At 44.5% G+C, this 16,321-nt stretch overlaps 1 protein-coding gene across 1 annotated transcript in view; it reads left to right on the plus strand.

Moving 5' to 3' along the window:
• Window positions 1-16,321, plus strand: part of LOC126259940 (receptor expression-enhancing protein 6-like) — a 68,235-nt gene that overhangs the window by 27,017 nt on the left and 24,897 nt on the right. The window contains exons 3-4 of the mRNA XM_049957036.1: window positions 10,973-11,205; window positions 11,295-11,430. Of these exons, the coding sequence (XP_049812993.1) occupies window positions 10,973-11,205; window positions 11,295-11,430 (369 nt within the window). The remainder of the gene's footprint in view (window positions 1-10,972; window positions 11,206-11,294; window positions 11,431-16,321) is intronic.

Below are 16,321 nucleotides of genomic sequence, written 5' to 3' on the forward strand. Positions count from 1 at the left end.
AGGGGGAGTCTGGGGCCTCCTTCTGATTTTTGTCTAAATTTCCTGTTACTCAGTACTTTCTGTGTCCCAAGTTGGTGCCTCCCATAGTACCCTCATATCCAGGAGAATGGGGTCCTGCAGGGCTCTGTATTGAATATGTCTGTTTTTAGTGGCCATTAATGGTCTAGCAGCAGCCGTAGGGCTGTCCATCCCACCTTCTCTGTGTGCAGATGACTTTGCATTTCGTAGTACTCCTCCAGTCCTGGTGTTGCTGAGTGGTGCCTAAATGGAGCCATCCACAAGGCAGTCATGGGCTGTAGCCCACAGCTTTGTTTTCAGCCACAAATTCGTGTGTCATGCACTTCTGTTGACGTCGTCCTGTTCATTTGGAACCAGAGCTTTTCCTTCATGACGATCCTCACTGCAGTGGAGACATATCAATTTTTAGGACTGGTTTTCGACACCCGATTGACTTGGCTTTCTCACCTTTGTCAGCTTAAGTGGAAGGGCTTGCAGCACCTAAATGCCCTCCACTGCTGGAGCAACATCAACTGGGGTGCAGATCGCTTTATGCTGCTGCAGCTCTGCAGAGCCCTTGTTCGATACCACCTTGACTATGGGAATCTGATTTATGGTTTGGCAGCGCCCTCAGCGTTTTGTTCACTTGACCCAGTGCACCACTGTGGCATCCGCCTAGCGCTGGGAGCTTTTAGGACAAGCCCGGTGACTAGCATCCTGGTAGAGGTTGGAGTCCCTCCGCTGAACCCCCCAGGGGGTTTCAGGGTCCTTTTGTGAGTATGTGTGTGGCGAGCATGGGGCTCCGAGCTATTGTAGCCTTCTTTCTTTCCCGGGCTGCATTTCCTTTCCCTTCCCCTCCTTTCCTGCCCTTGCTCCTTCCCTCTCTTGGTGTCCTTGTTTATGTTGGCCTCGGTATCCCCCTGGTTATGTTGGCTTTGCGCTTTGGTTTTGTTGCGTAATTACCTCATCCTTTTGGCATTCTGTGGTCCCCCTCTGGGGTTTGACCTTCATTACTAAATTTCTATACTGTAGTGTGAGCCCCTTGGGGAAGAGCACCGTACCTAGTGTGTCTGGCGTGTGCCCTCCTCTTTCCTTCCATCTTTTCCTTTACATCATTGTCTGATGCTAGGGCCCATAGCCAGCACGATAGCCAGCCCGTGTGGTGGGGTCGCTATATACCCTTTTGGTTGAGCCGCCTGAACACCCACGGACCACACTTCTGATACCGGAGCTGTGATCTCCTCATGTAAGTCTAGGAGTGGTTGCTTGTCATCCTGGAGCATCGGAACTCCCAGAACTGGCCACTGTGCCCTTGCTGTGGCTGGGTGAAGCCTGTGGGGAGAGCCCCTGATTGGAGTGGGTGGTCACTCTGGACACCCCCTCCATGAGGGGAGTTCCTGTGTTCCGCCTCCTGTTTGTGTTAATTGTCATGGGGAATCATTCTCCACATTCACCTGATTGCCCGGTTTATAAGAAGGAAAAGAAGGTACAGGAGTATAAGTCTCTTGATCGTCTATCCTACACTAAGGCTCGTAAAAAGTACGCGCGTCTTCGTCCTGTGTCAGTGATGTCAAGCTCTGATTTAGTTAAATCTTCATCCCTTCCTCCCCCTTCCTTACCCCAGTCCGGCACCCCTCCCCCTCCCCTCCCCCCCCTTCCCCTGCGTTTCCCACACCCTCCCCTCCGGGCACCACTCCCCCTCCCCAGCCAGAGAAGTGTCCCACTTCTTCGGTGTCTGCCAGTCAAGGGCACCCCTCCTAGGACCCCCTTCCCGGCACCTTCCAGGCCAAAGGTCTGCTGCCACAGGGCGACCCCGAGAACCATGGTCTGTGGGCCCTCAGGTCGCCTGCTCTCTTTCTGTTCCAGATTTTGCTGCAGATGGCTCCTTTTTGCAGCACAGCCCTCGTCAGTCTCAAACAGAAAAGAAGAAGAAACATAGGTCCTGGGTCAAGGAGCCTCTGGTGTCTCCAGAGGTCCTGTCCCCACCTTCGCAACCTGACTCTGACCTGCTGTTCATGGATTTCGCCCTCTCCTTGTTGGTAACTGATGGTAATCCAGCGGCATGACTGGCTTTAGCCTATTCACCCCCAATTTGAATCATTATTCGGTGGTTATGCATTGGAATTGCAATGGATATTACTGTCACCTTCTGGAGTTGACATCCCTTACTTCGTTGTATTCTGCAGCTTCTGTGGTTCTGCAGGAATCTCATTTTACTGATCACTCACCAATCCTCTGTGGGTTCCGTGCTTTCTGTCGAAATCGTGTTGGCTCCCTGCGGGCCTCTGGTGGAGTTTGATGTTGGTCCGTACGGACGTTGCTAGCACGTCACCTACATTGCTGTTAGTGTCCACCTGGACTCTGGTGGGGTCACAGTTGCAATCTTTATCTCCCTCCTGCTGCCTTAACTGCCCTTCGTCAGAAACTTACTCCTCCTTGGGTACAAGTTTCTTGTGACCATGAGTTGTGCCTTCTTAATGATGGCTCCCCTACTCATTTCAGTGCCAATCATGGTACCTTTTCTGCCATTGATCTTTCTTTTCTTCTCCCTCCCTCCTCCTTCATTACACTGGTTGCCACACGACGACCTTTGCGATAGTGACCATTTCCTGTTGATCCTCTCACTCCCTTCCCACTCCCCGATGGACAGGTTACCATGTTGGTCTTTCCAATGTGCAGATTGGCCTCTATATACTGCACAGGTCGTTATTTCACCCTCTTTGTCGGTTTGTATTGATTATGTCCTATGTGATATGCCTAATGTGATAGTTCAAGCTGCTAGCCTTGCTATCCCACGCTCATCTGGACCATTTCGCTGCCGACAAGTCCAGTGGTGGAATACAGCCATTGCCATTGCCATCCGTAATCGCCGTCGAGCTTTGCAGCACCTTAAGAGGCACCCACCCTTTGCCAATCTAATTACCTTTAAACGCCTTCGCACTAAAGCCTGTCACTTAATGAAACGGAGCAAACGGATGTGTTGGGAATGCTTTGTTTCTTCCCTTGGTTCTACGGCCCCTATATCACGGGTATGGGCTACACTTCGCTCTATCCAAGGTTGCCATGGGCAGTCTACCCTCCTGGGCCTTCACCTCGCGGATGGCCTTTGCACGGACCCGTTGATTCTCGCGGAACATCTTGAGACCCATTTTGTAACAGCATCAGCATCACCCTCCAATCTGGCTACTTTCCTTCACCAGAAGCAGTGGACCGAAGATTCCGCCTTATGTTTTACCCCTTGTCAGTCAGAATCTTACAACAAACGTTTTACTGATTGGGAACTTCTTTCCGCACTTTCTTCTTCTCATGATACGGCCCATGGCCCAGACTCCATTCATAACCAATTGCTTCAACATCTCTCTGCTCCACAACGGCAACATCTTCTCCAGGTGTTAAACTGTATTTGGCTCCAGGGTGACTTCCCTTCTCAATGGAGGGATAGCATCATGGTTCCCGTCCTTAAGCCTAGTAAGAACCCCCTGTTTGTTGAAAGCTATTGGCCAATTAGTCTGACAAACGTTGTTTGCAAGTTACTTGAACAGATAGTAGCCTGTCCACTCCCTTGGGTCCTTGAATCTCGAGATCTATTGTTCCCTTACCAGTGTGGCTTCCGAGAGGGACGGTCTCCGATCGATCATTTACTTCGCTTGGAATCCGCAGTTCGGCAGACATTTTCCCAGCACTGCGATTTGGTTGCAGTATTTTCTGACCTTCGCAAGGCCTATGACACGGCTTGGTGCCATCATATCTTTCTTACACTTCATGAGTGGGGTCTTCGGGGCCCACTCCAGATTTTTTCCGCCAGTTCTTGTTTCATCAGTCATACAGGGTTTAGGTTGGTACTGTTTTTAGTTCTCCACAGACCCAGGAGAATGGCATCCCACAGGGTTCTGTCTTGAGTGTACTTCTTTTCCTCATTGCTATAGATGGACTAGTGGCCTCCGTCGGTCCTTTGGTTACCCCTGCTCTGTATGTGGATGATTTCTGCATTTGGGTTAGTTCCCCTCCGATGGCCTCTGCAGAGCGGCAGGTCCAGGGTGCTATACTGCGTGCCTCTTTATGGACCCTCTCACACGGGTTTCACTTCTCTCCTTTAAAATCGTGGATGGTCCACATCTGTCACTGCACTACGGTCCTCCCCGATCCGGAACTCCATCTCCATGCACAACGATTACCTGTGGTCCCACATTTTCGTTTCCTTGGTCTTCTTTTCGACAAGCTCACTTGGCTGCCTCTTCTCAGACTTCTGAAGATAGTATGTTTCCATAAACTCAATGTCCTTCGCTTCCTTGCCCACACCTCTTGGGGTGCGGATCTTTCTGCTCTTCCTCGCCTTTATCGGGCTTTAGTGCCGTCTCGCATGGACTATGGTTGTCGAGTTTATGGTTTGGCTGCTCCTTCTACACTGTGCTTCCTGGATCCGGTCTACCATCGTGGTATCCATTTGGCCACTGGTGCCTTCCCTGCTAGCCCTGTTGATAGTCTCCTGGTGGACACTGGGATCCCCCCCCTTCCTCCCCCCCCTTTCTGATTGGTGGTCCCAGCTTCTGGTTTCTTATGCAATCGCTGTCCGCTTCTCTCCCACTCATCCTCTCTATTCCATTCTATCCTATCCTGTTCCCAGACCGAGGACATTGCCTACCTTATTCCCACCCTCGGGCAGGTTTACCGGTTGGTCTCTGCCTTGCGTCTCTTCGCCGTGATTTTCAGCTTCCTTCTTTGTCCTGTCTCCCACGTTCCCTTCACAACACCCCTCCTTGGTTAGTTCCTCGGCCCCTCTGCCGAGGTCCGAAAGATTCCGTTCCTCCGATGGTGTTCCGTTGTTTTTTCCGCCGCATTTCATGGGAGTTTTGGGATGCTGTTGATTTTTACACTGATGGCTCTAAATCTGCCAGTCGTGTGGGATATGCCTTCACATCCTCTGTTGGCATGGAAAATCATCTCCTGCCAACTGCATGTGGGATGTTTACTGCGGAATTGACGGCAATTTCCTAGACCGTTACCTTTATTAAACAGTCCCAACTCAACCGCATTTTGTTATGTATGGACTCAGAGTGGCCTTCAGGCTCTTCACCGGTGTTTTTCCTGCCATACCTTGGTCTCGGCCATCCCTGACCATCTTGTTCATCTACACCGTGCTGCTTGTTCCGTTGACTTCCTTTGGGTCCCTGGCCATGTGGGTATCTCAGGTAATGAGCTTGCTGGTTGGCTGGGGGAGCAGTCACTTACCCCCCTTGCCTGTAACTCCTGCGGCGGATTTATGGCTTCATATCAAATCCCACTTCGCACAATCATGGGCCAACTCCTGGGAGGCTATCTCCCTGTTTAATAACCTTCGTGCGATTGAGGCTATCTCCCTGTCTAATAACCTTCGTGCGATTGAGGGTACACCTGTCCCGTGGTGTTTGTCCTTCCGCCTCTCCCGAAAGGACTCGACCACCCTGTATCATCTCCGCATCGGCCATACCAGGCTGACCCATGGTTTTCTTTTGCATAATGAGCCATCCCCACTTTGTGGTTGTGGAGCCTTCCAGTCATAACCCACATATTTTTGGAATACCCCCTTCTTTTTGCTCTGCATACTAAGTACAGACTCCCTTGCACTTTACCTTTAATATTGGCAATCAATTTCCGGATGGTTGAACTGGTTCTCAGTTTCCTCCTTGAAAGTGGTTTTTATTTTCAGTTGGAGTAGGGGCAGGGCAGTGAGGGTTGGGGTGTCTCCCACTGTAAGCTGTGTTTGGGAGATTCCTGACTCCCCTCCCTGGCCAAGAGCCTCTTTTCTCTCCCTTTTACTCTGTTTTTATCGCATTTTAGATTTGGTTAGTCTCCTTTTACAATACGCGCTTTTACACACTAGCAGTTGAAAGCTTTTGAATAGCAGCTGTCTTGCCTGTACTGCATCAGCGGTGGGATATTTCTTGTCTTTGGTTTTTACTATTGACAACACGACTGCAATTCCACGTTTTTTAGCCTTTTACCTCGTGTCGTTATGGTTCTTCTGAGATATACATCTGTCCGAATGGACCACCTTTGAAACAAGGGACTGATGACCTTGCTCTTTGGTCCCTTCAACCCCAATCAACCAACCAACCAACCAACCAACCTCCATTGAAGGTTAGGCACGCACAACTGCTCACCAGTTACGTTGCACACATTCATAGTTCTCCTGAGCATCCAAATTGTGCCTAGTTTTCCCAATCACTGAGGTTCATCTCCCGCATCGACAGCCCGGATCAGGCCTTAAGATACCTGTTCGCAACTGATCGCTTCTGTCTGAATTGGAGTCTTTCCCTTTACTAACTCTACTCGAAGTACATTCACGTACACCTCCGTGCCATAAACCTAGGCTGAAGCTTCGCCTGGACCTTTTTGCATGGCCCTAAGGACTCAGTTAACCCCGCAGCTCTCTGCTGTCACTTCCTCATGATTCTTGATGTGTTTTGGGGCTCTGAAATGGTTTACTGACTAGTGATAACCTTGCCATCCTTTGGTAGCGACTGTCCAGGAGTCCATCTATGCCCTGGAATGGTCCAGTCATTCAGTGGTGTTTGTCTGGATCCAAGGACATGTCGGAATCCCAGGAAATGAACTCGCCGACAGGCTGACCAAACAGGCAGCAAGGAAACTGCTTCTGCTGATGGGCATCTCTGAAACTGACTTGCATTCAATATTATGCTGCAAGATTGTTCAGCTTTGGGAGATGGAATGGGATAACAGTATGCACAACAAACTGTGTATCATTAAGGAGACTACGAATGTGCACAAGTCTTCCCTGCAGGCCTCTCACAGGGACTCTGTAGTTCTGTCGGCTCCACATTGGCCACACTTGGGTGACCCACGGCTATCTCCTGCACTGTGAAGACCTGCCTCAGTGTCTGTGAGGTGCCCGGTTGACATTGGCCTGTATATTGTAGAGCTGTCCTCCTTTGGCTGCCCTGCAATGAAATCTTCAATTACCGGACCTGTTACCATTACTTTTATCTGACAATGCCTCATTGGCTACTGTAATTTCACATTTTATACATGAAGGTGGGTTTTATCATTCTATCTAAGTTTTAGCACATGTCCCTTGTCCCTCTGTGTTCTCCACACTAGTGCTTTTAGGCTGGAGGTTTTAATGTGTCACAGAGTGGCTGGCTTACCCTTTTTCTTCTCGTGATCAGCCAGCCATGGTCATCTGCTCTCTTGTTTCAGTTTGTTCTACCTGTTCCTTTTAGTGTTTGTTTGCCCTTCTGTCGTTCTTGTGGTTTTTCCTTTTTTTCAGCTTTGTGTTGTATGTCGTTTGTTCCACCCTCACCCTTGTGGAATTATTTGAATTGGTACAAGGGGTCCTCCCCCCCCCCCCTTAAAACAAACAAACAAACCAATCGACCATGGTCCAAAACAAAGCAACTTTGGTTAGTTTCATAACCTGCAGGAGTTCCACATATTCAGCATTCAACATGTGCAAATGCAAAAGCTTAATAGCTGTCATATCATTAGCCATTGTGGCATAAAAAGTCCTCCTGGTAAACTTCATAGCTGTATCCATACTACTAAGTGTATCATTAGTACTGTATTATCACATTAAATGAATGTTCTATTAGCCATGCGTATTAACTTGTCCACATTCAAAGCAAACTGCCAGAATGAATATTCCACTCTGCAATGGTGTTTGTGCTGTTCTGGAACTTTGACAGATTGAAATTGTTGCTGGACCAAGATTCCAACCCAGAGCTTCCAGTTACCATTGCTCTTTCAGCAGATTTATGTAGGCTTGTACCTTTCCAGCACACTATTTTTCAATGTTAGAAAATTCAGAAGTCATTAATCACCTCCAGATCAAAATTTTAAGTATCCTGAACCAGCCTAGTCACTCAAAAATGAAATTTTCCTGTACATAAGTTCATTAGCAGGCAGATTGCTCCCCATCCTCCTCAACAGCCTGTTTACAGACACGATGAACAGGTAGTGTCCTATCAGTCAACCCTGCGGTATTCCTGACAATTTTCTCTCTGGTGAGCTCTCTCCATCTATGAAAATGCCAGGTTCTACCAGTCAGTCTTAGACAGTCACCTATTTGAGAACCTTTTCTGTATGATTGTGCCTTTGTTAATGGTCTGCAGGACACTGCCAAATGCTTTCCAGAAATGTAGAAATATAGATTCTACTTGTGGGCATTTATCCATGTTGTGAAGAATATTATGAGTGAACAGGGTGAACTGTGATTAGCATGAGTAATACTTCATAAATGCACAGTGTTCATGGACAGAATCTTTGGTCACTAGGAAATTCATTTAATATGCTCCAGTCTCCTGCTGCATACAGGCATTATGGGTATTGGTCTTGGTTCTACACTTTTGGTTCCCCCCCCCCCCCTCCCTCTCCCCCCCCCCCCTCTCTCTCTCTCTCTCTCTCTCTCTCTCACACTCACTCACTCACTCACACACACACACACACACACACACACACACACACACACACACACACAGAGAGAGAGAGAGAGAGAGAGAGAGAGAGAGAGAGAGAGAGAGAGAGAGAGAGTTGGATGTGAGGGAGATTCATGATAAACAAGAGCTAAGAAAAGGATCAGTGCACCAGGTTTCTCTTTGTTAAACACATTTAGAGTTTTATCAGAGCTTAGTGACTTAGTTACTTCAAATTAGTTCATAATACTATTGTCAGGTCTACAGTTGGATTATACAAATAGTTTAACACTAATTCAGCAATTAGTTCGATAAGATATAGCAAATAGTATTCTCACCTGAATATGGCGACCAGATGGACTTTTGAAATATTGTCAAGATGATTAGTGTCTGGCTGCAGATTTGTTATTTCTGGAAAGTTGTGGTTCAGTTTGCACTTGAACACCAGGGATGCTCATTTCTATGTCATTTATTGGGAATTCTGTGTAGCAGTCGCACAATATCATCACACTGTTTTCTTGTATGAATTATTTCGTCAGTAATACATTTAAGGCATTGGTTTCTCTATACTCTCTTCTATTTTGCACCGGACATGTTGTCAAATAACTGAAGTTTTCAACCCACTAAGTAGTTAAATCTAGGAGCAGAATATTGGAGGATTGTTGGAAAGATCTTTTGCTAATGTATGGCTATATAATTTGTTACATGTATCAGCCAGAGCTCTCTTTATAGATGCACAACTTTTTATAACTTTACTTCATGGGCACTCCTGTGTCCATTTTTAAAGTGAACAATGTTCTAAGTTTGTTTATTGTACTGGTTGTTAAACAGAAACAATTATCTTGAAAAAGGGGGAGGGGGTCGAACCTGGTCAAAACATCAAAAGATCCAATTTGTACGATCTTAAAGTTGCTTAAAATGTTGTGTCCATTTGAGCCATATGCTAACTGACAATAATGTAGTTGTTTCAGTGAATGCGTGTTATAGCATCATTTGATGGCTTGTAAAGGAGATTTGTCATCAGTGTTCCCCATCGTGGTGGGGGCATTTGTATCCTGTGTTGGTGAAACTTGCCTTTCAATTAAGGAAGAATACGAAGCAATGAAGATTATGACAAGTAAAATTGCAACATTTACCAAGTGCTGTCTAAATACAGGACAGAGGTTGGACTTGATTATTGCTCTTGCTTTCTTTGTCTGGGGCAGATTTATAAAAATATGTCCACAGCTGCACAAGTGATAAATATATTTAAAGACATAGTCTGGCATTGTACATGTTAAAATTACTTAGGATAGAAAGAACTTTGCACCAATAAATGTGAGAATTGCACTATTTGAGCTTCCAGATTTGGCAGTCCATCTACCTCCTTTTTTTCTCGCCCGCTCTACAGCATGCACAGTTCTGGGTGCTGGAGCTGCAGAGACTAACTTGCTAGTTAGAACCCTTGTGGTGTTTTCATCCAACCACCAGGCTCATCACATGAATATCACAAGCTTATCCCTCAACATATAGCCAAATTTAAACTCTGATTTGATGCAGTACTAAAAGGTCTCACCAAAACATTTATGAGAAGCGTTAAATGTCATAATTGTGTGAATCTTTTTACCTTTTTTGTCTGAATCTGTTCAGTTGTAATTTTGATATTTATTTTTACGGTTGAGCATTACAGGATTCTCTTTAGGAGGGGGGAATGGAATGGATTAGATTAGTATAGAACAGAATATATTTTGCACCATCCCAAAATAATAGAAACTGTATTGTGTTTTATGTACATTTGTCTTACAAATTCTTTGCTTACGATTCAAATGATAAAGCAGTTTTGCGTCATGTTCTGTGAACATTTCTGCCACAATTGTGGGAGTGTTTGCTGAGCTCGAAACAGAAAGCAGGTGGTAATAAAGGTTCTTATCTGATCGTTGTGAGTTGGGTAAGTATTTGCATGCTCTTCACTTTTGACTTGACTGATAACAGAAAATGCTTTGGAGAACAGCTGTGGGTGGTAATTTGTCACAGTGCAATTTTCATGTTCAATAGTATAAATATTTTCTCAGATCCTACTATTTAATGTTTTTCTTCCCACAATAGGACAGGTATTAATGGTGTACTTCTGGGTGTACAACCAGTTGGTTTTTATCAATGTGCAATATTTCGACGACTGACCCAGTCATCTTCAGGTGCTGCAAGTTGTATAGTTGCTACTTGGACTTAAAACAGAACAATTTGCATCACCTGAAGAAGTCTTTGAGTCAGTTGTCAAAATACTGTGCAAAAATGGAAACAGTAACTCAGTTGTATATCTGTAAGTACACTAGTGAATCACCACAAGAAAAACAGAGAGATCATAAGATATATATTACTTAATTTAGTAAGTTCCTATAAGTTGTGTTTTTACAGTTGCTTCTTTCCAGTGAAGCAGTATTCTTGCTGGTAATGTGTTCTCCTTAAAAATGATCTGTTCATCTCCCAGTTCTCCAGCAATTTATATTAGTGACTGCCACTATTTGTGATTCTCGAACTTCTCAGATGTAATAAGTTGTTTAGGTTCTAATTAACACTGAATGTTTCAGGTTGTCTGGTGTTTACTGGCTTTTATTTAGTATTTGGATATGGTGCTCAGCTGTATTGTAATTTGATCGGATTTGTGTATCCTGCATATCGTTCAATAAAAGCACTGGAGACTCCGCAGAAAGATGACGACACAAAGTGGCTTACATACTGGGTAGTTTTTGCTCTTTTCTCTGTAACAGAGTTTTTCTCTGGACTTCTAGTGCACTGGTTTCCATTTTACTGGCTTCTAAAGGTATAGTTGACATAAATTAGTTGCTGAATAAAAGTAAGTACATTCAATTTTTTTTACATATTATTATTCTGATTCTCTTCTGATTCCAGTGCATGTTCTTCATATGGTGCTTCGTTCCACTGGAGGCAAATGGCTCTATGGTTATTTACCGCAACATTATTAGACCCTATTTCATAAAACATCATGCTCAAGTTGATAGTGCAATGAGCAACATTGCAGATTCCGGTAAAGTATATTGTATAAATTAATAAATTAAATGTGTAACTTACCAAACGAAAGTGTGGGTATGTTGATAGAGACACTAACAAACACAAAAACACACACACACACACACACACACACACACAAATTTCAAGCTTTCGCAAACCATGGTTGCTTCATCAGGAAAGAGGGAAGGAGAGGGAAAGACAGAAGGATGTGGGTTTTAAGGGAGAGGGTAAGGAGTCATTCCAATCCCGGGAGCGGAAAGACTTACCTTAGGGGGGAAAAGGGACAGGTATACACTTGTGCGCGCGCGCACGAATCCATCCGCACATATACAGACACTAGCAGACATGTGTAAAGGCAAAGAGTTTGGGCAGAGATGTCAGTCGAGGTGGAAGAACAGAGGCAAAGATGTTGTATGACAGGTGAGGTATGAGCGGCGGCAACTTGAAATTAGCGGAGGTTGAGGCCTGGTGGGTAACGGGAAGAGAGGATATGTTGAAGGGCAAGTTCCCATCTCCGGAGTTCTGATCGGCTGGTGTCAGTGGGCAGTATCCAGATAACCCAGACGGTGTAACACTGTGCCAAGATGTGCTGGCCGTGCACCAAGGAATTTTTCCCACGTGGAATGTTTCCCTCTATTATATTCATAAATTAAATGTGTTAATGACAAGGCGTGGTAAGTTGAGGTGTGTGTGTGTGTGTGTGTGTGTGTGTGTGTGTGTGTGTGTGTGTGTGTGTGTGTGTGTAGGGGGAGGGGGTTCAGAGCACAATATACATGAAGCCTCTCTAAATATATTAACAAAACAGAATATCATATAGGAAATGACTTGTTAAACAAAAACTAAAGGTGTTTTATAACTTGTGCACTGAACACATTTATTGGTCACCCACTTTAACTTCAAATACATTGTGTGAATACAGGTTTGTTGTTTTCCTTGTCCGAAATCTGATCCTGGGAATTTGAATGTCGAGTAGACGTCTTCATAGGCGAGTTCTTGAAGAATTTATAATATGCAGGAGGAATAAATTTTAGATCAAGCACGTCCTTCTTTTCGGTTGTCACAGTCCTCCTAGTCTTTTAAAGTCTCCCTTGTGTCACTGATGCATGGCTTTGAAGAGCTCTGCCTAAAGTGCGCTTACTAAAATCCATCTCGTGAAATTCTTCAGTTTGATGGAAACTGGATTTAAACCTCATGGAAAATGGCACTGCCTGTTTAAATTGCATCCATCTTACTTGCAGCCAGTTGTAACAGATGCCAATCAGTAGGCCTTTCCTTGATCACTGTGCTGTCTAGTAGCTCCTTTGTTGACTCAAAGTTGTCGTCCTTCATTATGCAAACAATGAAATGCTTAAGTCCAAAGTCTGCATCATAAGGTGGGTAGCTATGGCCAGATATCATAAATTTGTTGTTTATTACTTCCACTGTCGTGTCTGGATCTTACACTAATTTCATCAAGGAAACACACACAAGTTACAATTACGGTTCTGTCCTGTACCTGAATTAGAATATGCAGTCATTTCTTTGTACGTCTTGTGTACTCCTTAAGGTGTTTCACAACACACGACTCGTTTTGGGAACCTTTACCTCCTCCTGTTTCATCCCACTTATACAAGCATCTGTTTCCCTCATTAAAAGAATGGCGTCCCAGATTAAACACACACAAATATTTTTTTATAATAGGCAACAGATGTCTGCAGTTTTGGAAAGGGCAGTGCCTTTTGTAAATCAAATGTAAACACATAGTGGTCACTAGATACTGCATTTCTGTCTTGTTTCATCTACTCTTGCTTCTTCAGCCTGTGCTAGGTGTTCGTCCTTCTCGTTTTGTAGCCTACGTCTCTTTTGTATATCATCCTCAGTTGTAATCTTCAACTGTAGTTCATCGCACATTTTACAAGTGTCTTTGGATGGAGGCTTGAAGTGAAGTTAAATTTTGAACTGAAAACACGATAGTAATATTCTGCTTTCACCAGTTCTTTGCCAGTACTCCTACACCATTGAATGTAGAATGCATACATTTTTCTCATTGTGAGGTTTGGCTGAGATATCTACAATCCAGATTATCCTTTCTGGTATAATGGCTCTGGTAGGATGGAAACAGTGTGATATGTTCTTGAATACTACTGTCGTCTGTTTTATTTCCAGGTGTCTTTCTTCCTCGTGAATCAGTCACAGCAAACACTTCCTCCTTTCCTACACACCTGTAGAATCTCCATTTATTTGCAGTGTCCCTAAGAAGTACTTTTTACACACCTGTATACCATTATTTACTACCCAAAGGAAGTATTTATATTTGACTGCTTTTGGAGAAAGAGATTCATCCTTAAAGCATTTTCTTTATACTGAGTTTGACTGAAAAACTCCCCAAATATACACTATCTGTCTGGAGTAGTCGGCTAATTTCCAAAAATTTTGGAATACAGGGTTGTATAAAAAGTAATGAGACTGAGCTTGTGAATCAAAATTTATTGTAGATATCGCTACAGCCACTTAGTACTCTTCAATGTATGACGCTTGAGTCAACAACCCGCTGAATGCGAGATTTCCATGCTTCAGATGCTGCTGCAAATGCTGAGTCTGGGATGGCCTTCAAAGCCCTCATCGTGGCGGCTTGGACCTCCTCCAGGTTCCCATGGCGATGTCCTTTCACGGAAGTTTTTAGTTCGGGGAACAAAAAAAGTCTGGCGGGGCCACATTGGGACTGTAGGGGACTGAGGAATCGTTGGATTCCCCTTTTTGGCCAGGTAGCTGAACACCAAGAAGCAGGTGTGACTCAGCGCGTTGTCATGATGCAGCTTCCAATCATCGTCGATGGCTGGCCTCACACGATGGACCCTAACTGGCAGTCTCTTGAGCACTTCGCAATAAAAAGCACCATTGACAATTTGGCGTTGGTGCACAAATTCGTGGTGAATTATGCCCTGATGTCTAAAAACACAATCAGCAGGGCTTTCACCTTCAATTTGCTCTTGCGAGCCTTGTTTTGCACTTTTTCCTGGGTTGTACTGAAACACCCGGTTTCGTCTCCGGTGATAACATTATTTAAAAATTCTGGATGATCTTCAAGGCTCTGGAGATTGTCGTGGCAGACATCAACACATGCTTGATTTTGAATGTCTGACAAAATCTTCTGGACCATCTTGGCGCAGATCTTCCTCATCGAAAATTCTTTGGTGATGATATTTTGTACTGTCATTTTATAGTGTCTGAGGTCATCTGCTATCATCATGGCACTCTTCAGATGGCCAGTGTTCACAAATCACGCTCATGGTCAATGTTTTCGTCAGTTTTGCTGGTTGACGGGCATCTGGAGTGGTCCTCGTCTTCAACACTGTTCTGGCCCTCTATAAAGCTCTTCACCCACCTGAAAACCTGGGCTTTTGACAGGCAATCATCCTTGTAGGCTTGCAACACATATCCAATGTTTCTGTATCAGATTTTCCTAGTTTCACACAAAAAGTGATGGCGTAACGTTGCGTGATCATTCGTTGCACCACAACTGATGACTTTGCAATGTCTTCACTCAATGCAAGATGCTGCTGAGACAAGAGTCCGCAGGTGACTGGCATGCTGTGCGTTTGCAGCCAGACACCACCCACCACCAATCCCCCCCGGATGAGTGCGCACTGCAAAGTACAGTAACGTCAACAAAAACTCCGTCTCGGTACTTTTTATACAAATCCTGTATTTCTTTCCTCTTACTTGCCGCAGTGATAACACCGGTTCTTGTCAGATCACCGAAGTTAAGTGCTATTGGGCTGGGCTAGCTCTTGGAGGGTGACCATCCAGTCTGTCGAGTGCTGTTGGCAAGTGGGGTGGACTCAGCCCTTGAGAAGCAAACTGAGGAGCTACTTGATTGAGAATTAGCGGCTCTGGTCTCGGAAACTGACGTACGGCCGGGAGCACAGAGTGCTGACCACGTGCTCCTCCGTATCCACAACTGGTTACACCTGTGGGCCGAGGATGACACGGTGGCCAGTCAGTAACATTGGGCCTTTTTGACCTGTTTGGGTGGAGTTGAGTTTTTTTTTCTCTTACTTCCCTCAATTTTTGCATTATGTTCCCTCTTGCAGTTACGCTTTGTCCTCAAATATCTTTTCTGGAACATTCCTGTTGTTTTTCTGGATGTTCAGTTTCCATGCGTTGGGAGTTCGCATCCTTTTATATCCCCTGTGCAATTCCTCAGAATCTAAAAGTATGATAAAATTACGTCAAATACAGTAGTTCCATGTTACAATGCAGTTATTGTATGTTCATGGTATACACAATACATAATCATTATAATTGCACTTCTGTTCTGGTGTATATATGATGATAAAATGCAGCATCCTTCGACAGATTAGGTTAGAAACTGTATCTTATTCATTTTGGCTACCTGTAGATTATTATTATTTTCGATTATTCCCATTTAAGAGAGCGTTTGAACTTGAATTCCTTTATGATGATGTTTGTTTTTTCTGAGCGCAAATTTTATTCATGTGTTAACTGTGTTGTTTCTTTCGCTCCGCTGTCCATTTGCATCCTGGTCTCTTCTGTGTTGCGGTGTCAAATTTATGTTTTTTGATGATGTTCCTGAATTCAGTTCTATTTTCTGCATTGTTTACTGTTATGTGTGCTTGTCTGAGGTCCTCTTCAACTTCTTTTATCCAAATATGAAACTTCCTGGCAGATTAAAACTGTGTGCCCGACCGAGACTCGAACTCGGGACCTTTGCCTTTCGCGGGCAAGTGCTCTTTCTTCTTTTATCCATTTTATTTTTCCCCTGCCTGAGTTGATGACTTTAAGAATTCGCTTTGAAATTCTGTTTTCATTCATCCTGTGGATATGTCCGTAGAACTGCATTCTTCTTTTCCTTATTGTATCCGTAATCTTGTCTGTGTATTTATATAATTCTGATGTTGGTCTCT

This window comes from Schistocerca nitens, chromosome 5 (assembly GCF_023898315.1).
Source record: "Schistocerca nitens isolate TAMUIC-IGC-003100 chromosome 5, iqSchNite1.1, whole genome shotgun sequence".
Taxonomy (NCBI): domain Eukaryota; kingdom Metazoa; phylum Arthropoda; class Insecta; order Orthoptera; family Acrididae; genus Schistocerca; species Schistocerca nitens.